Source organism: Leptinotarsa decemlineata, unplaced genomic scaffold (assembly GCF_025532065.1).
Source record: "Leptinotarsa decemlineata unplaced genomic scaffold, Ldec_3_MD MMD2_tig00004307_RagTag_RagTag, whole genome shotgun sequence".
In the NCBI taxonomy this organism is placed as follows: Eukaryota; Metazoa; Arthropoda; class Insecta; order Coleoptera; family Chrysomelidae; genus Leptinotarsa; species Leptinotarsa decemlineata.
The window spans coordinates 8,042,212-8,066,748 of record NW_027412606.1 but is presented as its reverse complement, the minus strand read 5'-3'; the positions used below and the strand labels follow the sequence as shown (position 1 = coordinate 8,066,748).

Genomic DNA, 24,537 nt, shown 5'->3' with positions numbered 1-24,537 from the left:
TTGATGATTATTATGATTTTATTTCAGATATGGCCTGAAATTAGAGAAAGCCTGGAGAAGCAGAATGCAATTGGTTCTTCATTAGAATTGAGATGTCAAATACATGACGTGATCACAAAAGTGAAAGATGAGAAGGATTTCAGTAAGATTCCGGAAGGAGGCTGCACCAGACGTTGTGGAGCTGATTTGTCTTGTGGACATATTTGCAAAAATATATGTCATTTGACTGATAGACATCACGAGCAATATACTTGCATAGAAAAATGCGGAAAGCGACTTTGCCAAAGATCAGAAAAACATTTATGTGTAAAACCGTGTTATCAAAAGTGTGATCCTTGTCATTATCCAGTTGAATGGATTCTACCTTGCGGTCATGAAGTTACTTTGAAATGTCACATGGACCCAAATAAACATGACTGTAATGAATTGGTTCTCACATTACTTTTTTGTGGACATAATGAGAATAAACCGTGTCACATCAAACCAGAAGACTTTATGTGTCCACAACCATGTGACGCTTTACTTGATTGTGGACATGCTTGTACTCTTAAATGCCATGTCAGAAAAGATCCAGATCACTTGAACGTAAGTTATATGAAATATATTGTTGGAGACTCATTAATTTTTTCACTGTTACACTGTATACAACGCCACGTGCTTCACCAAACGAATACTAATTGATAAATCATAACTTGAATTGAAGAGTAAGGTCTCCCTACAATTTCAGTCACACATCAGTGATGTGTATACCGGGTGATTCTCTAAGGTGGCTCACCCCTATAACTTTTTTATTATTGGTGATAAAAAAACGAAATTCAGGGATTGTGTATTATAGTTCATTTTAACATTTTTTGACATATTTACTTGCTTTCCCGTACTTCCGATTTGACCGGAAATGACCCCAACGTTCGATTTTTAATGGGACATCCTATATATTTTTACTTATTCCGATCGAGAATGATATTAATAATAATAATAATAAATGCTTTTATTGAAAGGTTACTCAGTACAAGGGATACTAATCTAACCTAACAAATGGCAGAATTCAACGTCTGCGCATGACGAATCAAGGCAGAAATTGCTCTTCCATCCAACCAGTTCTAAATACAAAAATACTGCATTAGTCAATATTTGACAAATAAAATCATTTCTATTCCAATTTTTATTTTTTGATCTAGAATGCCATGGATTCATAATTATTTTAAATTTCTTTTATTACAGTTAGAATCTACCGTTAGTCTTTTACTAGAGTCTATATAGGTACTAACCTGTCTATTAATTCATTTTTTTTTCAGTTACTTTTAATTTACGGCATGCAAGCCAACATTTTACAGTTACAACATTGTTATCCTTTACAGTTGCAAATTTTAGTTTTGCTCCAGGAACATTTTCTTCTATCAAAAACTTTTTTTTCAATTGTACTTTACCATATGCCTATATGAGGATTAGGCAGTGTTTGTCCCTACTGAACTACTAACGCTGCTAGTGAGTGATTTTCGTACTTCAGGAAAAAGGTTCATTGGATATGGCAAATTATACTAGAAACGAGAAAATTGACCTATTGCTAATTTACGGATAAACAAAAAAGAATGCAACTGATGCAGCTCGAATTTATGCTCAAGGGGTTCCCTAATCGACGCCATCCCACTCGGCATTATTTTCCAAAACTAGAAAGAAAAATGCTAAATGAATCAGAAGAAAATGCCAATAACTTCATCGTCAGTGAAAGAAAAAAATAGACTTTGTTGGCCTATGTTGAAGTGAATTGTACGGCGTCAATTCGCCAAATTGTTTCTGAGTGTGATACTCGTATAAATTATTCGTCCCTTTGGAGAATTCTTCACAAATATAATTATCGATCATTCAAGTACCAACTACACCAACATCTTTACGATAACGATCACAACCGAAGATTGACTTATTGCAACTGGCTTCTGACTAAATACAGGGAAGATGTACGTTTTACATTTAAATTTAGTTATTCAGATTGAACCCGATTCACCAACTTGGGTATGTTTAATAGGCATAATAAAAAGGACTGGTCTCTAACAAATCTACATCTGATGCAAGAAGGAAATTTTCAAGAGCGATTTGGTTTCAATTACTGGATGGGTATTATTGGAGGAAAATTTTTGGGGCCAATAATTATCGACGGACAACTGACTGCTGAATCATCAGATATCATCATTGATGATTTGCCACTGGCTAACCAAGTTGATATATATTTTCAACAAGATAGAGCGCCACCAAACCATTCTCAAGTCGTAAGAGAATATCTGAATGACACTTTCCCAGACAAGTGGATTGGCACTTATGGATCTATTCAGTGATCTCGGTCGGTAGCCAAGCGGTTCGGCGTGGGTGCTTTATTCACTCACTCGAATTGACTGCCGTGTTGGTCGGTGGTTCAAGCCCTAGTCTGAACGATCGATCTTCACTTGCTATCGTCCAACCTTAGGAATCACACGTTAAAAGGTAAGACCTCGTTAATCCTTAGCTCGCACAAGTTTCGACTCCTGAGGGTTGTCGTTCGTAGGGGTGCGACAGCTGGTTAACGGAAACACATATTTTTTTTAACAGATCTGCGAGGTACATTCTTGAGTTGTCATATTTTTACATCAATGTATTATTTCTTTTTCATATTCTAGATTACCAGATCTTCCTCCGCTAGATTTTTTCTCTGAGGAACAATTAAAAATCAGGTTTACAATAAAACATCAGCTACTCATGAAGAACTGGAGCATAAAGTAAAGGTGACATTTCAGAACATCACTGAGGAACAGCTTAATCAATGTGATGCGCGCAACAATTGAAAAAGTTGAACTTTGCCGTGATAAAGGAGGAGGCCATTTTGAAAATTTATAACCTTAATGGACTGATTTGCGACTTTCTTGAAATTATTCAGAAAAATAGAGAAAATAAAGTGAAAGAGTGTGGCATCAAATTATTCATTAGAAAATGATCTTCTACAAAAAGCCGACGAGCCAACCCCTTTCCATTTGAAAAAAATCAAGTTAACTGGAAAAATTCATATTTGCGACTGTGGAATAATTCTTAAAACGACTGTGAAGTCGTAGTTTTCCCTTGTTACTTGATCAAGAATAAAGCGATTTACACGATCCATGGCATTTTAGACAAAGAAAAAATTGGAATATAAATGATTTCATTTGTCAAATATGGACAAGCGAAATATTGTTGGATTAAGAACGTCATTTTCTATCAAAATAAGTAAAAATATATAGGATGTTTCATTTAAAAATCGAAAGTTGGGGTCTTTGGAAGTACGGCAAAGAAAGTAAATATGTCAATAAATGTAAATTGAAAATGTAAATTTCGTTTTTCTATCTCTAATAATCAGTAATAAAATATTGTACTGAGGTGGTACTTTTGACAATTCCCTCGATATCCCTCAAATATCTCAAAATACATTCTGGAAAATATTTAAAACAATTATCCTCTACCGAATGTCTCTATACGGAAACGCAATTACTGAAAACGACAGAACTCTATATCCACCAATGTTTAACTTGGATGTACACAAACAAATTTATACTTCAACAAACAAAAAAAATTCGTCACTGATTCCGCCATAAACTTACCAGCATTCAATAAAAGTCACAGACAGAAATGTATCTTCTATCACGGTCCAAAATTATTTAATATTTTGCCGGTCACCATAAGGAATATTTCTAATCTCAAAAAATCAATCAGAACATTCATTATGTTCAATATCAAACTTCTCGATTTATTCGGCTGAACAGAAACGATGTTCAGCAAACTCTTCATCATTCCCAATATTCATCAACTAAGTAAATTCATAAATCGAAAAGTATGTATTTATATAGATACAGATATATGAATGAATGAATGAATGAATGAATACATTTATTTAGGAAATCCTAATATACATACAATAATAATAATAATAATAATAATATACAGTAATAATAATAAATCAGTAAACAATAATAATATGTCCTTAACCAACAATAATAATAACTAATAACTAGAGTCATACATATGACTGTAACCTAACAATGTTGAGAAATAAAATAGAAAAGGAAATAAAATTCAAAGTTAACTAACTTAGATAAGACTATACTAACAATTTAAAACATACTGATACATGATAATAAATGTTAAGGTTCAAGACTACTGATGTTCTGCATCATTGAGTCTTTTCCTACAAAATTGTATTTGTTTTAATATAGTTGTTTAGTTTAGATTTAAATATATAAATACTTTCGCTTTGTTTTATGTCTCTTGGCAGCTTATTAAAATGGTTTAAACCTTTATAAAACAATATTTTCATTGAGCTGGTTAATCTGCATCTTGGCAAGTGAAAAAGATAACTATGTCTTGTCTCGTAGTTGTGAGTACTATCACGATAAATAATAAATTCATCAAAATAAGATGGTAACATATTATTAATAGTCTTGAAAATAAATATCATTGCTGATCTATAGAACCTTTCTTTTATTGATAACCATTGTAATGCGTCGAGCATAAACTTTATGCTTGTATAATGATTACATTTTAATATGACTCTCATTCCACGATTTTGTAGTTTTTGTAAAGTTGAAATTTTGTTTTGATCACACCCATATAGTAATGTACTACAATATTCGAAATGAGGCTGAATGATTGTGTTATATATAGTGATCATGGAAGAAACTGACAAATGATAAGAGATTCGAGTAAAAAAGTAAAGTTTCTTTGATATTTTTTTAGTTATGTATTTGAAGTGTACATTATAATATAAACAGTTGTCTAACATGAATCCCAGGTACTTAATTTCGGTTACAAATTCTATTTTTTCTTTATTAATTTCCAAAGAATAGTAATTTATGTTTATATATTTATATTTATATGCTGTGGTCAGAATCATGGCTTTTGTTTTAGATACGTTTAGTTTTAATTTGTTGACGTTCAAGTATTTATTAATCTCCTCCAAGCAGATATTCATTTTTGTCAAAGCTATCTCTAAATCTTTATGAGATGTTGTTAACATTGTATCATCAGCAAATAAATTCATAAAGTCACAATTTTGACATAAACTGATGTCATTAATATATATAAGAAATAGTAAAGGGCCCAAGACACTTCCTTGAGGTACCCCAAATTTTGCGTTAATAGGAGATGAGAGAACATTACCCACTTTAGTGATTTGTCTTCGATCGCTTAAGTAGTCCTTAAACCATCCTAGCACTGTTCCTTTAAGACCAATAGCTTACAATTTTTTCATTAATATATTACGGTCAATTGTCTCAAAAGCTCTTCTTAAGTCTAAGAATACTGTTACAACATAATCTCCATTGTCAATAGATTGAGTCCATTTACTAAATGGTAAGTTGTAAAGCCGTTTCACAAGAATGATTTTTCCTAAAACCGGATTGATTACTTATGAGAATATTATTGGCCTCAACATAACTTAGGAGCTGATCGTATACAGCCATTTCTAGTAGTTTCTCTATTCCTGGTAAGGTGTTTACTGGACGGAATTCTCCCGCTTTATTTGTATTTTTGACTTTGGGAACAGGTACTATTATACTAGTTTTCAGGTACTCAGGAAATTGCCCATATTGTAGAGAGATATTTATAAAATATAACAAAACATGACCAATGACTCCAAACGTAGTTTTAATAAACTTGATATCTAAGATTTTAGTTCCAGATTTATTTTCCAATCTATTAACAATTCCTGTAAGATCTTTCAATTCAAGTTGATTAAAACTTTCGAAACTAGAGACCGCCGTAATTTCACCTTTTCATGAAGTAGTAGTCTTAATTGATTTAACAATTTCTTCTAAGCTGGATTCAAAATATTTGTTGAAAGTTTCTGCTATTTCAGCTTCATCTCTAAGGATTTTTACTTGTCCTTCTCCTTCAAATTCAATATTGTTTATGTCAACTGTATTAGACTTAGTATTAATTAGAGATTTAATGGTTTTCCACATAAGTTGTTGGTTCTTAGAGCTTGAATCAATTTTATTATAATAATATTCTTGCTTTTTAGTTTTCAGTAAATTAACTACATAGTTTCTTAGACTTTTATATCTTTCCCAGTTGACTTCACACCTGTTGTGTTTAAAAATTTGGTATGCTTCATCTCTTTGCTTAATTATGTCTTTTAGGTCCTTGTCAAACCATGGAAGACTATTTTGGTGAGAAAAATACCTCTTGACTGGAGCAATTGTGTTGACAGTAATTACAGTCTTATTAATAAAATCCTCATAAAATCTTTGAATGTCAACACAGTTTAGTAAATAATTATTGTCAATCAATTCCAAACAAATTTTATTCATGTTTTCGTTTCCCAAATTACGATAACTCTTAAGGGTTTTTGGTGAGTTTGATATTCTATTTAATAGGTTAACGGAGACTAAGGAATGATCAGTTATTTTGGGTATATTGTGAACTACTGTTTGAAGTTCAAAGTTACTGATGACATAATCAATTAAGCTTGCACTAGTATAAGTAATTCTAGTACATTCTTCAATACTTTGATTCATTCCATACATATTCAATAGATTTTTGATGCGTGTCGATTGAACTTCATATTACTTTCAAAGTTAATATTAAAATCTCCAGCTAATATAAATTTTGATTTTTATTGAGAAAGATCTTCGCATATATTTTCAAAATGATCAATAAATATTGTGTGACTTGCATTAGGTGAATGATAAAGGGCACCAATTAACATTTTTACATTATTATTGTATTTTATTTTTATAATTAGGCACCAATAATTTTTTTCTAAAGTATAGTTTTTGTGAATGGAGTATTGTAAATGAGATTTTACATATATAAGAACCCCTCCTGTATGTCGGGAAGATGAATCACATCTAATTGTTTTATATCCCGTTAGCATTATTTCACTGTCCTCAATGTCAACAGTGGTACGTGTTTCACTAAATAATATTATTGATGGTTGGTATGGTAGGATGGAATTAATTATTTGGTCTCTGTGTGCAGTCAAAATTTCAATATTACCATATATAATGTCTGTTTTAAGCGGTATATTAGGATATTTGTTTAGTTTTTTTCATTAGAAACTTTATTTGCTATTGTGGGTACATTATTTATGTATTTGATTGTTTTTGAATTATCACCATTTGATATTAATTCTTGTAATTGTTTTTTAACGTTAAGGTAATAATCTTTTTGTTTTTTGGTCTGATCGCTAAATATTCTAATGCCCTGTGGAATATTGTTTCTATTACTTTTCATATTTCTTAATATGGTAATTGCTTCATTTTTGTTCATCATAACTACTTTTATTAATCTATTTTTATTGGGTATAACTTTTCCAACTCTAAATATTGTAATGTTGTCAAGATTAACATTGATACTGATTTTCTTTAGTATTTCCTTAACTACATTTGCATCTTTTTCTTTTCTTTGCAAAGGTGTTGTTGCCTGCGCCTCTCTAACATTAGCTACCATGATATCAGCTTCTCTTCTTTGGCGTTCTAGTAGTTCCATAATGATACTTTCAGTTGGAGTAGTTTCACTAACTTCATTTACCTTTATCTGCTTCACTCCATTTCTAAGATCATTTATTTCAGTTTTCAAAGCCATCTTTTCAGTTATTAGTGATTTAACTTCTGTTTTGAGGATATTCATCTCCTTTCTTGAAGAGGTAACTTCTGTTACCTATCATTGAGTACTCTTAGTAGTGGATAACACAAGTACTTCAGTTACTTAAGACATACTGAGGGTAATAAAACTATCCAAACTTTAAATGAAGTTCAAATTTTAAATAAAGTATCGTGTATGTTCCGTTTTTTGGACCCCGAGTTTCGAATATTTGAATAAATTAATCAGAGAACATAAATTATACTGTTTTAGAAAACCTTGACTTACACATATATTCAGTGGGCATACTTGAAGACTGATGATATTCCATAATTGAAAATCGAATTCCTTTCAGAATATCATTCCTCTAATTGAGCTAGATCGCCCGTTCCTATAATTGAAAATCGATTCCAGCAGTTGTATTGCCAGCATATGCATATACAGCATATGCAGGAAATAATTCTGTGAAGATTCCTGCACTGACACCTGTTGGATTCAATCCAACGCCCTTCGTGGTATTAGCCAGGGGAATAGTTGTTTCCTGATAGGTGTCAGTCCATCAATATGAAGTGTAGTTAAGTTGAGATTGGCCTGAACAAATTATTCTTTTAGCTGCTGCGGTCAAAAACATTAAAGAATATATTTTAAATACCCGCATCGACATAAAAAACTGTATTGAAGCTAGTGAGGCCCGACTTCTGCTGAGAATAGAACAACTCAAAAATACAGTATCCAAACTTGAGAACGAAAATAGTGAACTTAAAGAAGAAGTAGAACACCTCAAAAGGATACAAAATAAGAAAAATATATTGATATTTGGGCTCAATAAAAAGCGTGAAGAGATTACGGCAGAAAATTTGTGTGGGGATCTTAAGGAATTACTTGGTGTGGATATAAAAGATAGTGATTTTGGTGATTTCTATCCACTGGGAAAATCAGACAATTGCCCTATAAAAATCGAATTCAACTCAAACTCAAAGAAGAGAGAAGTTCTCAAAAATTGCAGTAAGTTGAAAGGAAAAAATATTTCCATATCGAATGATCTAACCCATAATCAAAGACAGGAATTTAAAATTTTGAGGAAACATCTCTTGCTTGCTAAGCAAGAGGAGAAATATAAAGACAGTTATATAAAAGGAAACAAACTTATTGTGAAAGGAATTGCTTATGGAATTGAAGATCTCGAAAAAGAAGAAAAATTGGAACCTAAACACAGCAGTGCACCTTCCACTCCCACGGTCGAAACTATAAAGAAAACAACTTTAGAACAACTAAAAGCTCCCTGTACCCCCAAGGCCCCAACAACAAAGAAACTGATTCAACTGATTCCAACCCAGAAAGTAACACAGGAGAAGCCAAGAACACGGTCAGTAAACAAAAATTAGGTGCAATAATGATATTTCAACTGTTTTCCGTCCCATAATTAAAGCATGCACTCTCGAAATTTCTAACTGGTTGTGAATATTTTCTATCGAAAAATGAACACATACATTCGCGATTACGAATATAAAATGAAAATAGCCAAAGAGTTTACTACTTTCAGTGAATTTAACTTAATTTCAGAGCAACGGGAAAATATTCCTGAATTTAATATAATACATCAAAATATCTGTAGTCTTTTCAAAAACTTGGATGAATTCAAAATTTATCTAACTCAAGTTCACCAGCAGTTTGACTGTATCATCTTAACAGAGACGTTCAAACTTCCCTGCCTGGAAATATTTAATTTGGATAACTATGATATGATTTACAATGAAGGTGATGTTAATAAAAACGATGGCGTAGTTGTTTATATTAAAAATGGCTACGACTTCAACTATTCAATAATAAGTATTGGAGGATGCAAGTCTATTGAAATGGAAGTTAAATCTAAATCAGGACAAAATATTTTGATTTCAGCTATTTACAGATCGCCTGCAAATAATGTGACTGACTTCCTCATAGAACTTAGGGACTATCTGTTAAAAACTGCATCTAAAAATTGCGGCTACCATATTTTCACGGGCGATATAAATATAAATATTTTAGAAGAAGATCAAGTGGCAGCGGAATATTTGAATACACTTTATGAGTTTGATTTCATGTCGTACATTAATAACGTGACAAGACCAAAAAGCGGAACATGCTTAGATCATTTCTTTATCAAATCAAAATCAGAAAACACTAATATTAATTCATACGTGATGAAAACAAACATAACAGATCATTACACTATCATGGCAAAAATACAAATGAATAAAGATTTTCAGCAAAACCACTCTAAACTAATGATAAAATGTATCAACTATCCAGGTTTGAGAAGAGACTTACATGACTTCGATTGGAACCAGTTGGTGTCGATTGATAACATAGACGATGCAACAGTATTCTTTCTCGATGTGTTGAAGGACAAAATTGAGGATAATACAAAACATAAAAAAATCAAACACAAATTCATTAAAAGAAAAGTTTGGATAACCGACGGCATAATACGGTCCATTATCGAAAGGGATAGACTATTTAGAAAGTACCGAAATAACATGTCTGACACAGTTTCCAAAGAAGAATATTTGAATTACAGGAATACACTGAATAGTTTGATTAAAAGCAGGAAAAAGAGTTATTACAGACAAAAAATTGAAAATAATAAAAATAGTAGTCAAGCATTATGGAACACAATAAAAACATTGAATAAAAATCAAAATAATAAAGGAATAGATCAAATCATTGATGAAAACGGACATCTCACTGTTGATAAGGAAGAAATTTCTGACATTTTCAACAATTATTACATCAATGTCGGTGAAAATCTGGCTAGGCAGGTAATATTTCCAGAAAATCCTCCTCTGAGTAGATATTCTTCCCGTCATTCAATGTTTTTTCATCCAACAGATGAAAATGAAGTAATAAATCTCATCGATTCCCTCAAATCCAACAAAGCACCAGGAATTGATGGAATCAAATCAGAAACACTGAAGGAAATCAAAAATGAAATCGCAAGTCCGCTGACACAACTTATAAATAAAGTATTAATAGAGGGTCATTTTCCATCAATTTTCAAAGACAGCATTGTCCAGCCTCTCTTTAAAAAAGGCTGTAAAAAGAACCCAGGTAACTATCGCCCAATTTCTCTTATTAGTAATTTAGCAAAAATACTAGAAAAAGTCATAAAAATAAGAATGATGAAGTATATAGAAAAATATGATTTTATTTCAAATAGACAATTTGGGTTCCGAGATGGTAAATCTACGGAAGATGCAATCCACTTAGTTACAACCAAAATCTATGAAGAGTTGGATAAAGGCCATCCATCCCTATGTGTTTTTTTAGATCTTGCAAAAGCTTTCGACACGGTCAATCATACGCAGTTGTTAGAAGTATTGCAAGATCTAGGATTTAGAGGAAAACCTTTTGAATTACTGAAAACTTACCTTCTAAATAGAAAACAATGTGTTAGAATAAACGAAACATTGAGTAAAAAATTAAAAATAAGATGTGGAGTACCACAAGGAACCGTACTCGGTCCAATACTTTTTATAATTTACATAAACTCTATACTCACCTTCAATAGCTTAGGTACGGTTTCCAGTTTCGCAGACGACACTGTCGTTATGTATGAGGATGATACTTAGGACGGGTTGAAAGAAAAAGCAGAAAAAGATATGGCAAATTTAATTAAATGTTTTGGACAAAAAGTACTTTCAATGAACTATGAAAAAACCTGTTTCGTTCCATTTTCTTGTTACGTCAGTGGCCTCCCGGACTACGATAAGTTACAAATTGATATAAGCTCGGATGAAACTATTACGATTAAAAGAGCCAATAATGCGAAATATCTGGGCATAATAGTGGATTGTCATCTTAGATGGGATAAACACCTGGTGCAAGTCTGTAAAACTCTACGTTCTCTCCTATACAGGTTCAAATTCTTTCAGCAAATACTGGATTTCAAATATCTCAAAATTCTTTATCAATCATTAGTGGAAACACGACTTACTTACGGTATTCTAGCTTGGGGGGCAGCAACGAATGCTCACTTGCAGAATCTTGAAGTAATACAAAAAAGATTTTTGAAAATTATATCATCCAAACCAATGAGGTATTCCTCCGACCTACTATTTGCAGAAACGGAAGTCTTTGATTTGCGTCAGCTTTATTACTATAAAATTGTGATAAGACAATTCAAAAACAGATTTAATCTCCCACTCATCAGCCATAACTACCAAACTCGTCTGAAAGCGAATAATTCTCTGAAAACGAAACCAGTCAGAAAGAAAATAGGACAGAGAAATCATTCTTTTTTATCTAGTAAATTTTATAACTTTTTGCCGACGGAAAACAAAGAAGTCTCAAACATATACTCCTTCAAAAAAAAGACTAAACATTATATTCTTTCTTTAGAACGTAAGGCTATCCATTCATTGTTTGAATATTAGAATATTCCATATATTTTATTTTGTTGATTATTGATGTTCGTTACCTATGTTATGATATTTATGTTTCAATAATTGTGTGTAAGGCTCATTAGCCTAATTTTATTGAATTGACTACAATTTTATTATGTCACAAACATTTTAGTGAATTATACATGATTTTATACATATAACTCTCATATAGAAATGCAACTGAGCCCTATTTTGAAGTGTACTAATTATTGTCAATATTTGGAATAAGTAAATCACCCACGCACAGGCACTGCCTTAGTGGATACTTGTTTATTCGAAATATCTCTGAATGAAAGTGCACTATTATTATATTATTGTATTTTATTTTAAGAAACTTATTATTATTTTGAGAATTTATTGAGAATAAACTTATTATTATTATTATAGTTAATTCGATTTACAGCCAGTCTTCAAGTATGCCCACTGAATATACGTGAAGGTTTCTTTCCTTCACGAATTTTGGATATGCGGTTGGTTAGTACCTTGTTCACCATATGGAGCGATGACAAATTTGTTGTTTGTCGTTGGCTTCAGCTTGGTTAGAGGAATGAAACTCTGAAAGGAATTAAATTTTTAATTATGAAATATCATCGACCTTAGGTTGATGATGAAGACTACCTTGCACGGAAGAGAGGCCAAATAGCTCGAAATCGGTCTGCAAGTGGGTTCGTTCCTATAATTGAAAAAATCTATTCCAGCAGTTGTATCGCCAGTAGCATATGCAGGAAATACTTCTGTGAAGATTCCTGCACTAACACCTGTTGGATATAGTCCAATACCCTTTGTGGTATTATTCAGGGAAATAGTATCAGTCTACCTATAGTGTAGGTGAGTCGAGACTGGTCTGAACAAATCGTTCTTTCAGTTAATTTGAACCTTGACTCACCTAAAAACGCAATGAGTCATTGTTTACTGTTGTTCCTTATGAACCAAGATGTATTGATGGGTTTGAAGATAGGGCTGGAACTTCTGGTGAAGAAAAAACCCAATTCAAACACTGCTTCTACACTTCAGGACTGCAATAGCCTTCTCTACTGGCGTCTTACTATCCAAGTTAGCGTCATTAGGAGAAAAACTTTACTGTATGATACTTATTATAATGTATCGCCTGATGATGTCAACTTGGTTGATGAAACGTACTTCCAGTAGAGGGTTCCCAGTTCTGTGGGAGCGAGGTTTGTTTTGGATCAATGAGTGGGAGAAGAATTTAAAAAATCGAACATTTAGTTTGCTTACCTGAGCAAGTGTTCGGTGACCTTAAAACCAGTAACAAGGAAAAATTTTTATGAATTTATGTGCAATAATCAATGACATTCAGGATGTTATGATAATCACAAACTGATGTAATCCTACAACTATTTGAATTCCAAAAAAAAACTACTTCTGCACCAGGACGAAAATTGTCTTTTTGTATTTATGTTTTCGTCTCAATCAATGAATATGATCTGCACCAAATGGTGAGATTGAATTTCAATCAGTTCCATGATACTTCAGAATATTTATCTTTTGCAGTATGAATGTCCAAAGCCATGCCAAAAGTTACCTGTCGGATGCAGTACAAAAAATCACAAATGTAGAAAATTGTGTCATGAAAAATGTGAACCGTGCTTGGTTAAAGTGAAAAAAGGTCGATCAGTATGCAGTCACTTTTATGATGTTGCATGTAATGCTGATGTTGATGCTTTAGAGTGCAGTAAGCCATGTCGAAGAACGTTGCCATGTGGCCACAAATGTGGAAACAAATGCTTCGAAACATGCGGTCCCTGTATGGTCACCGTTGAAAAAATTATACAGGAGTGCGGACACAAGATAAAAACCAAATGTTGTGAAAAACCCAATCGTCAACACTGCATAGAAAAATGCACTCGTAAATTGGTATGTGGTCATGACTGTCAGAATAAATGTAGAGATCCTTGTACTACTAGATGTGAAAAAATGAAAAACTGTAACCTGCCGTCTCCTTGTGGACACATTGTGAAACAAATACAATGCTTTCAAAGTGAGTTTATTGCATATTTACTCAACCCTCATTCCATTAGATGTTGTGGTTTTTAATATGAGAGAAGGGTGAAAACATGCAGCCCAAATTACTATCATTATCACCAAAAAGTTAGAATATAATGTAAAGAATAATGAAAAACATTCAGTACTATGTTTCGATGGAATCAATTCAATTCATGATCATAATACACGGCGAATACAAAATATAGTTTCACAACCTTACGAAAGTGAATTTGGTTAAAAATGTATTTTTCATGATGGAGTTAATTCATATAATAAAACAACTAACAATATAAAATGATTGAAGTATACGAAATTCAAAACACACTTGAAATAGATTGACACTTTTGCAGTTTCACATATTATTATGTGTTTATTTTTATTGACCGTATCATTCTTAGTAAGTCTGTTTTAAATTTTTATGTTACATTATCCCTACTATAAACATGTAATGTTTCTTGGGATGAAAAAATTCATTCAATCAATATCTTTAAATTTTCAATAATGTTAAAAAGGAAAGTATTAGTTTTCTTCATCTTCTGGACGTTCAGGAATTTCTGTTTCATCGTCATCATCTTCGTTGTCCTGAATCGTTGTTTCCAGACCTTCCAGAATTTCAGGGTCAAATGCACTCCCTTCTTCACTGTCACTTTGCAATGATACAGCATTGAGGCAAGCTTGCCCATTACACTGACCACATAAAGTGCATTGCAACCCCAATTTTTTACATCCGCACCGTGTACTACATCCATTTTTACATTTACAAGATACATTATTAAATGTCTTTAAATATAATATATTAACTGATAAATAATACGAATTATTCAAAATTGAGGGTAATATTCACAGATATTCACGGTTGACTTTGGATTACAGTACGCACGATACGCACGATTGAGCGCAAGGGAAAAAGATTCAAATAAACTTTACCCTACATTTCATGCTTTACAATTTTTATAATAGATATTAACATCATTGGAACAACAGAAACTGAGATAACTGCAAAAAACTGAATTTCACCAGTTCGGACTTCCATTGTCTACTATATAAAATGATTTGAAATCCCTGAAACGACTAAAAAAGAAGAATTGAAAATGAATAGCTGAAAATAACAATTATATTAACCAAAATAAACCTGAAATGAAATAATAGTGAAATAAAATACAAGTAAAAAATAGAACAATTGAATAAATAAGAATAAAAATAAAGAAATGAAAAAAGAAAATAAAAATGAAAAGTGGAGAGATTCCAAGTCACGTTACTTCACGACGTTTCGATTGTTCCGTGGGAGATGACCGTTTTGGCGGGAGTTGGCTATTTTTCGCTTGATTATGGGTTTCCATACGTTGCGTATTTCTACGCTGGCTTGGCTGAATACGTTGTTGGACAACATGTATGCGGCTTCCTTGAATTTTCTCCTAAACCAATGTTCCTCTCTGTGCAAGATCTCGGCTTGGGACCACTCGATGTTATGTTGATGGGTCCAAACATGGTCTGCTATTCCTGATTTGCAGGTTTCCCCTCGCTGTGTGTGTTTCTTGTGCTCGGCAATGCCAACATTCAATGGCCTCTTAGTTTCACCATTATAGGATTTTCCGCACCCACAGGGTATCCGGTAAATGCAATTCTTGGAATCGTAGTCCGCGTTTGGTGGCCTGGTTTTCGTGAGGCTGCTACGGATAGTGTTACCGGATCTGAAGCAGGTTCTGATGTTGTACTTGGAACCAATTCTTCTTATCCTCTCCGATAATCCTCTGATGTAGGAAAGTGCAAGCACTGCTTGTGACGGCTTCTCTTCCTGTGCGAAAAACTGTTTTTTTTCACCTTTGACCTCGTATAACTTCCGGTACAGACAAGAGATTATATGAGACTTTTGAGTCTCATTACCTCTCATGCCTTTTATGCTATGTGACTGGTCTATTAGAAATATCAAGCGCAACAGCTCATGACTCTCCATGTTATTTCAAATATGAGTGACATATGATAGAAGGTCGCCTGTTGATCTTTATTTCCGAAAGCCATATTGATGCTCGCTCGAAATGTTGAAGCCTTTCCAATATTCAAGGATATGGTGGTTTACGGCTTCCTCCATGATTTTTGATATAACTGATAGCAAAGCGACTGGTTTATAGTCATTTGGGCGATTTTTCTTGTCCTTTTTGGGCAAGAAACAACTGAGATAATACCCTTGTTCAAAGATGATTCTTGATTGTCATTTTTCTGAATTTTAATTTGTTTCAATTTGAAATTAAAACAGCGAACAAGAAAAAATACTTACTATTGGCCTTAAGTGCTATTAAAATAATCCTTAGGGTAATATCAGTTCATTTGATTTGATATTTTGAATATATTTTTTCATTGAAATAGGGTTTTCATTATAATAACAACCACTTATGCCTCTAGGAAGTAGTAGATGTAGATATTGAAGGTCACCATTAAAGTTCACACCATAGTTGAATGGGCAGTTAAATCATTTCAACCCTTCAAACTTCTACCCATTCTCCTAAAACTGTAGCGAGTTATATTTTCGAAGTAGACCAATTAGCCTAACATTTTTCATTCTAAAAAGATTATAGAGAATACTGGACAGACATATAGGCATACTGATGAACAACCATCAGTATGCCTATTAGATAGGAAAATCGACGGATAGAGCATAATATAACCTTGTAGAGAAAACTATAGAATTTTTCAACACTAAAGATATTTTATTGGAAATGTTTCTCGATATCGAAGGAGCATTTGACAATGTACTATTTGAACTAACTTTTCTGAAATAAGCATAGAATCAACAATATCCGACTAGATCTACGCTATGCTCATAAATGCAACAGCTACTACAATTTTTCATGATGAGGCTATTAGGTTCACCATTGAGTTCAAGGTTATCAGGAATTGCCCTCAGGGCGTGGTACCATCTTCCCCTTCTGTGTCCACCTCCTGGTGAACAATTTGGTTGATATCCTTGACAGCAGAGAGGTAGATATGCAAGTTCAGACGAATGACTTTATCATTTTAACAAGAACAACGTCTGGAAGGGCAGCCTGTAATATCCTCCAAAGAATGTTGCAGGATGTTCATAATTGGTACCAGGGGAAGTATATGTCTCTATACCCAGGAAGATTATCTTGGTGATTCAATTCCACTTTATTTCAATGGTGAGGTTATTCAATTCAATTCAATCGGGAGTGAATTATCTAGTCTGAAACACTCAGTTGGAAAATGTTTCACAAATAACCGGGATATCCCTCTGGACTTGCCGAAGGATCTCTGAAAAATCTTGGAGCTCAGAGTTTGAATATATCCGTCGTATCAAACTTACTGAGCAAAGTTCTCAGACACAGGCTTGGTGGTATCTATCAGAATCATATCGTCAGTGTTCAACAAAAATTTTATAGATCTACCATCTCAACATCTGTAATTGTACTCGAAAGGCTGATGTAAAGTCTAACAGATTATTGTGAGGTACATCATTCTGAGAATCTCCGATTTATTGCCTCTATTGGTCAATCACTACCTGCCTTCAGTCCTAATCCCGAGGACTGCATTTTCCAGGAAGAAAATACTAGGAGCAGATATCTGTTGTTTCAGAAATTGATAAAAAAATCATCAGGTTCAGGTATGAACAGTTGCTGAGAGATATATCAGTTCTGAAATTCTGACCACGCTAGCCTGAAAGGAAAAGAAGGGGATGATTTCATTGCAGGGGAAGGAACTCCAAGCGGTATCATTGAACTATAACCTGTCATTGATATTGCTTCAGGCTGTGCTGAATGTCTAGGACCAGGATTGATCCATTCCAAAGTATTTATCCTTCCATTGAAGTGTGTTATCAAATGGTCAATAGATTTCGGCAGGGATATCATGCCTTGTCTAACAGGCTTTCTCATAGGTCACTACGTTTCGAATCATCATATATGGAATCTTGTACTGTCGAATGAGAGTGCGCGCCATATCTGTTGATGAAACAGCAGAACACACACTTTGTGATTGTCTCGTCGCGGACTGCATCAGACGTTTAAAGCTTGTTGCAAATTGACTCTTGCCATCTGACCAAAAAGATCATTCACCAAATGGACTGATTGATTTCGTTAAGAAGCTGAACTTGTTTGTTGAATTTGATCAGGTGTTTGGAAAGAGCCACTCACTTTGGACATACGTACCTGCCAATCTATGTGTTTATAATCTCATCAAGTAGTAATACCCCTTTTTGCCCATTGAGGAAGAAGTGAATAGCTAAAAAAAAAATCCACAAATGCCTTTATCACATATCTTCTTCTAAAATTACAAATGATTTCTGAAATGATTTCTGTTTTCAGTTAATGCCAAGGATGAAATTTTGATGAAATTTTGTACAGAACCATGTCAACAAATTCTCCAATGTCAACATATATGCACTGGAAAATGCGGAGAATGTTTTCAAGGGCGTTTACATAAGAGATGTGCGGACAAATGTGGTGTGCCTCTTGTTTGTAATCATGAATGTCCCATCCCATGTAGAGAGGCTTGCAAACCATGCGAAAGGAAGTGCAACTATAGATGCTCTCACGGAAGATGCACTAAGAAATGTGGAGAGATTTGTGTAAAATGCTTGCATGATTGTATTCGGAGATGTCCTCACAAACAATGTACATTGAACTGCGGAGACATATGTGATGTTGAACCTTGCGAAGAACCTTGTCCAAAATTTCTTGAATGTGGACATAACTGTGTTGGTTTTTGTAATGATCCATGTCCAAAGCTATGCAAAATTTGCAACAAGAATGAACTATTAGAAATTTTCTTTGGTACAGAAGAAGATGATGATGCGAGATTTGTTGAACTCCAAGACTGCGGCCACGTTATGGAGAGCGATGGAATGAAGTGTTGGTTGAAGAATAACGATGGCGAAATTCAAGTTAAAGTTTGCCCCAAGTGCAAGACTCCGATCATTAATACCCAGAGGTTCAGTGAATATGTGAAGAGGGCTCTTCTTGATATAAACAGTGTCAAACTCAAACTCAATGGAAGCTTTCCGGAAAACATGAAATTGAGAGATGAACTATTGGAAACGATAATCAATATGAAATTGACTACATCGAAACTATCCAGTAAGTGAACAATTGATTGTATGTGCTGTCTTGAATAATTAATAAAAAAAATTATTAAGTGATTGTAGGCTACCAGGCATGTGTGTCCAAAATCAATACTATTCTGTTCTCAATGAGAAAATATTAGTTTGTAATGTTCAATGTTTTTTTTTCAGATGTCACAAAACTACCATCAGTAATTCAAGGATTTCAAGATCGTCTTCAAGACACCAGAGTGGATGAAAGAAACATACGTCGGAGACAAACTTTCAGTGCTATAACTTTGAAATCGATTACCTCAAAAGTTCAAATTGTAGCACATATTATAGATATATGTTCTCGTTATCAATCTCACGAGTCGAAATCAATTGATACTCAGATAGATTTTATACTGAATCCTCTTTTGAGAGACGAAGACCAAATCACTCTTCAAGAAATAGAGGATGTCCAACTTGAAATCAGTAGATTGAAACGCATGGTTGAAATTTCAGAAATAAGAGAAAAGAATCAAGGGAAAAAATCTTCACTAGGTTATTTCCGGTCACCTAACACAAAAGTTCTTGAAGATCTTGAGGAAATAGAAAAATTGGTAATATCTCATTCGAGATACACTGACAAAACTGACCGGATAGTTGAGAAAAGATTGAAAACACTTGGTTGCGGAATCCAAATAAGTGACTCTGAACGAATTGAGATTGTAAAGGCATTGGGCCTGTCTAAGGGTCACTGGTTCAAATGTCCCAATGGACATCCTTATGTAATTACTGAATGTGGAGGTGCCATGCAAGAATTCGAGTGTCCTGATTGTGGAGAAAAAATTGGAGGTACTCGACACACACTTACAGGTTCCAATCAGCTGGCTTCTGAAATGGATGGGGCTCAGTTTCCAGCATGGTCTGATGTTGCAAATAATATGGAAAATTATGACCTAAGGCAGTTTCAATTCAACTGAAATATTTGACATTCAATAATTTGTAAACTGTTGTTACGTATTTAAAATAAAAGCTTTAGGAATTTGTATCGACCAAACAAAAGATAATCAGCATTTCACTTATTCGAAATTGAATTATAATTCAGTATTCATTTCATTATTTTTAAACAACTATAATTTCTTCTTTAAGTTTGAATGAAAAGCTCCCAGAAAAAAAATATTATTTTTTAGTAAGTTACCGCCATCGAAAAGCACGTGATTTTCTAAGAGATGATACTTTGTCTTCCTCTTGTTCCAATTTCCAAGAAATTATCACCAGTCTGACTGTAAAGGATTATTTCTTTGGTATTTGTAATCATACGCTTCAAGAAAGACCCAATATAATAATGGCAATGCATCTAATGCAAACACATTCGATATATTGATGAAATCTTGGTATAAAAAACATAAATTATTTATTATGTCAACAAAAATAACGGAACAAATTATGATGTTCGGAAGATAACGAGGGTTGATCAATTATATGTTCACGTGATTTGAAGTAAGTTATCATACCTAGTGACAGTCTGCATGTTCTAGAAATGAGTATTTACTATTTATGATAACGAGTAAGCAATGGTGCGATCTTTCCATTTGGAGCGGAGATGAAATATCTTGGCATTGTCCTTGATAAAAGACTCACCTGGAACGCTCAAAATGTTTTACACAAAGCCTGTCTCTATGGACATTTCGAAGGGTTAGTGGTAAAACTTGGGGTTTAGGTCCCAAACAAATCCATTGAATTTATGTGATGATTGTCAGACCAATGATCACTTATGATGCAATTGCCTGGAGCCAAAGGCTTTACAGAAAACGGCCCAAGCGAAGCTCTCTGGCTTACAGAGACAGGCTTGTCTGGCTATCAGTGGTGCCATAAGTTCCACATCGTCAGCGGCCATGGATATCATTCTAGGTCTACCTCCTCTCCACATTATTTTGGATAGAGAGGCTAGATGAACTGCATACAGACTTGTGCAGATTGCCAATTGCACAAATCAATTCAATGCAGAGTGCAACAACAGACTGTTGGTTGACATTGGAAATCACATCATTCTGGAAACGACCTCTGACTTTATGCCTCCAATTGACAACTACGAACTGCCTTATAAAGTACTATTCCCGAATAGAAAGGACTGGATCCTCCCGGAGAAGGAAATATTGAAAGCTGATAGTTGTTGGTTCACAGGTGGATCAAAAACACCTTCCGGTTCTGGTGCAGGTGTTTTTAGTCGCAGACCCAGAGGAGGGTGCTACAAGCAGCTTCATCGGACCAGAACCTGTCATTGGCATCACTTTAGGCTTTGCCAAACAAACATTGAACACCTGGATGGCAAGAAGATTTTTGGACTTCTGGCAGAATCTTCCAAGATTGGCTCACTTCAAGGCGTTTATTCACCCTTCGAAGCTTGATACCAAACAGTTGTTGAACTACAGTAGGGATGAACGTTGGTGTCTAACAGCAGAGCATAAACTTTGTGTCTGCCCCGCTGGGGACCGAATCCGGTTTTTAGAGTTCGGCAGAGCCGTACTCTTGGGAAGTTAACGTCATGATTCAATCCAAATATTACATTAATCAGGTAGTTAACGATAAAATTCCTGTTCCTAATGTATATGACTCTCGTGCATCAATATCCTTCGTATACCGTTGATACTCTGGAGAACATTCATTCGCAAATGAGAGTAGTTTCGAAGTCATCGATATATAAATTAAAGAATGAGAGAAAAACTAGGAGCTGTTGATCTTTAGAAAAAAAACTGCGCTTTTTGATGAGAGCTACAAACTTGACATCAGAAGAATACTACATTCATTTCATTTCAAGAAATACCGACTCTGACGAAATGATGGGATCCTTGAAAGAAGACCATAGTATGTATGGTAAACTCTGTTCTGCGTCTGCCTCCTCGTCATTGCGAACTTTATGCCATGGAACTCGTTTGGGCTTAAGTAAAAGGTTTTGTTGCAAGAAGAAACATGCTATTCAATATTGAATATGTCAAAATACCGTTTGACTAGCCCTTAAAATATGTCGATTTCGAAAAATGGCGAAAATATGTTGAACATGTTACAAAAAAAGAGGACAATATGCGGAAATTAGTTGAGGAAATTGTTAAAACCTTCAATCATAATATTCGACGGATAATCATCGGAGTTATTTGATGATATAGTCTACAGAGGAGATGAATGTCGAGTTTACGACTCCAACGGACCTCCCTGTAAAATTAAATCAAGAGCGAGTCTACAGAGGAGATGGATGTCAAGTTTACGATTCCAACTGACCTCCCTGTAAATTTAGTTCAGGCGCGAGTCTACAGAGGAGATGAATGTCGAGTTTACGACTCCAACGGACCTCCCTGTAAAATTAAATCAAGAGCGAGTCTACAGAGGAGATGGATGTGAAGTTTACGATTCCAACTGACCTCCCTGTAAATTTAGTTCAGGCGCGAGTCTACAGAGGAGATGGATGTCAAGTTTACGACTCCAACTGACCTACCTGTATATTAAGTTCAGGAGCGAGAACTGCAGCGTACGCAGAATCTATCTCAGGTGGGGGAACAAACCCCCATGAGCAAGTTAGCAAACGTTTGCGCTCAAGTGATGATTCACCAAAACCAGAGGCGTCAAAGCCATGCACGTCTGAATCTAAGACATAGTCAGGTGTAGCTGACGTGCAAAAACCCTCATATGGGAAGGTTGGTCGTGACTATCAAGGTGGTGATCTTGCAACTTGACTATCCGACTATCACATCAACAGAGCACATACTTTGTACCTGTCCTGTTGGGGACTGAATCAGGTCTTTAGAATTGGGCAGAACGGTACTGACCTGAAAGACTATTCACCATACATACTAATCGGCTTGGCTGAGAAGCTGGGTTTATTTGGCCGAGTGTGAATAGGTGTGAGCCACAATAAACCCTTGCGGGTTGCGGTGGAGGGTCGAATATACCCACTCACTGTGGACCTAACCTAACCTATCTGATGAGACCACAACATAATTTTTGCTCCTTTAATAACCATATCTATTCATTATTGTGAATAATTTGAATTGAAATGTTGTATAACAAGTATTTTTGATGTAAATACCCAAACGCATGACATTGCAGGTAATGAGACTACTTGAAAGGTAATAACATCTTTTGTTTGCCACCCGTTTGCGTTACAAACAAGTTAGCATCATAAGGAGTCATCTCCTAATGATTCCAACTTTTTTAGCAAAACGTGCGTCGAGAAACACCATTCTTGTTTTGGTGAGAGGAAAGTGTTTTATATAGATTCATTTTACGACAAAGGTTTCAAATTCTATTGCATTTTCAATGAGCATTCATTACTTTTATCAGGATACAGAGTATAGTGCATCATTTATCATATTGTGACTATTCATAAGTGATCTTTCATAAGCAATGGTTAATAAATGTTCTAGTCTAATTGTCGTCATATCGTTCCTCGTGAGAAACGAATAAAATAGGCGGTTGAAATAATATTTTTTAGAAAATATGAAATGACAAATCAAATTGTATTACACAAAAGGCTATTTGTAATATTTACTCTGAGAAAAAAAAACAGATTTCGAAACAATTTTTATTTCAAAATACTTGAATTTAACCTAGTATACAACAATGTGAACATTTTAAATGCAATAATTACATATATGTTACAAAACTATTGTACAAAACTAGCAAACTACATAGAAAATTAGACTGTTAGCATAACGTATATGTATATATGGTACAATATTTATTCTCCAAGAACTGACTTCGTATAAACACTACTACATTGCCTGTTCAAACCCAATATTTTCTACTAAGCCTTGAGAATTCCATCGACTCCAAGCTATTCGACCAAGTTTACATTATTGGATTTGTTTCAAAATAAATGAATGAATTAAATGGAAAGCAACGAAAGTGGCATTACAAAATCTATATGAATGGGGTTCCATTATAGTTGACACAGTAAATCAATATGTACGTAAACATTTTCATAATTCAGCATTCTTATTGTATAGTACATAATACCTGAATCAAAAAAATAATTGAATGCCTTCATTTAGTCACCAAATAACTGCCAATACGCGATTGACATTTATTTTTGATATAACATCTAACGAGCGAAATCAGTATGGACTGAAATATTAAGTCGGCCTTTCCATATTGAATAACTTGTTGCAAAAATTTAATTTTTCTAACCCCAATGTAATCTGTCTATAATGGAATTTCATATGTCTTTTTACAGGGTACATACACAGTAATATTCACTGAATACTATCAGTTACTGAAATTTGTTATTGTTGTTCAAATGTATAGTACTCGTCTTTAGTTTACAAACCTACAACTTCGTTTTGTCCATTTATTGCTAATTACACTACTATGAAACATATTTACATACATCATTGAGGTTAGAGTGTTTCGTTTTAATACTCTGTATTGTTGACAACAGTTGACAAAAAATAAGAAAGTATATCTGAAGAATTGAGAAAGCATACAAAAATATGGATGCCT

General features: G+C 34.1%; 1 protein-coding gene across 10 annotated transcripts in view; it reads left to right on the top strand.

Moving 5' to 3' along the window:
- The window catches only part of LOC111507144 (NFX1-type zinc finger-containing protein 1), a 90,156-nt gene extending 70,045 nt beyond the window's left edge, over positions 1-20,111 (top strand). For all 10 annotated transcript variants that reach the window (XM_074178909.1, XM_074178911.1, XM_074178916.1 and 7 more), the window contains 4 exons: positions 28-585; positions 13,515-14,001; positions 18,323-19,093; positions 19,249-20,111. In XM_074178909.1, the coding sequence (XP_074035010.1) occupies positions 28-585; positions 13,515-14,001; positions 18,323-19,093; positions 19,249-20,024 (2,592 nt within the window). In that variant the 3' untranslated portion in view covers positions 20,025-20,111. The remainder of the gene's footprint in view (positions 1-27; positions 586-13,514; positions 14,002-18,322; positions 19,094-19,248) is intronic.
- Positions 20,112-24,537: the final 4,426 nt, after the last annotated feature.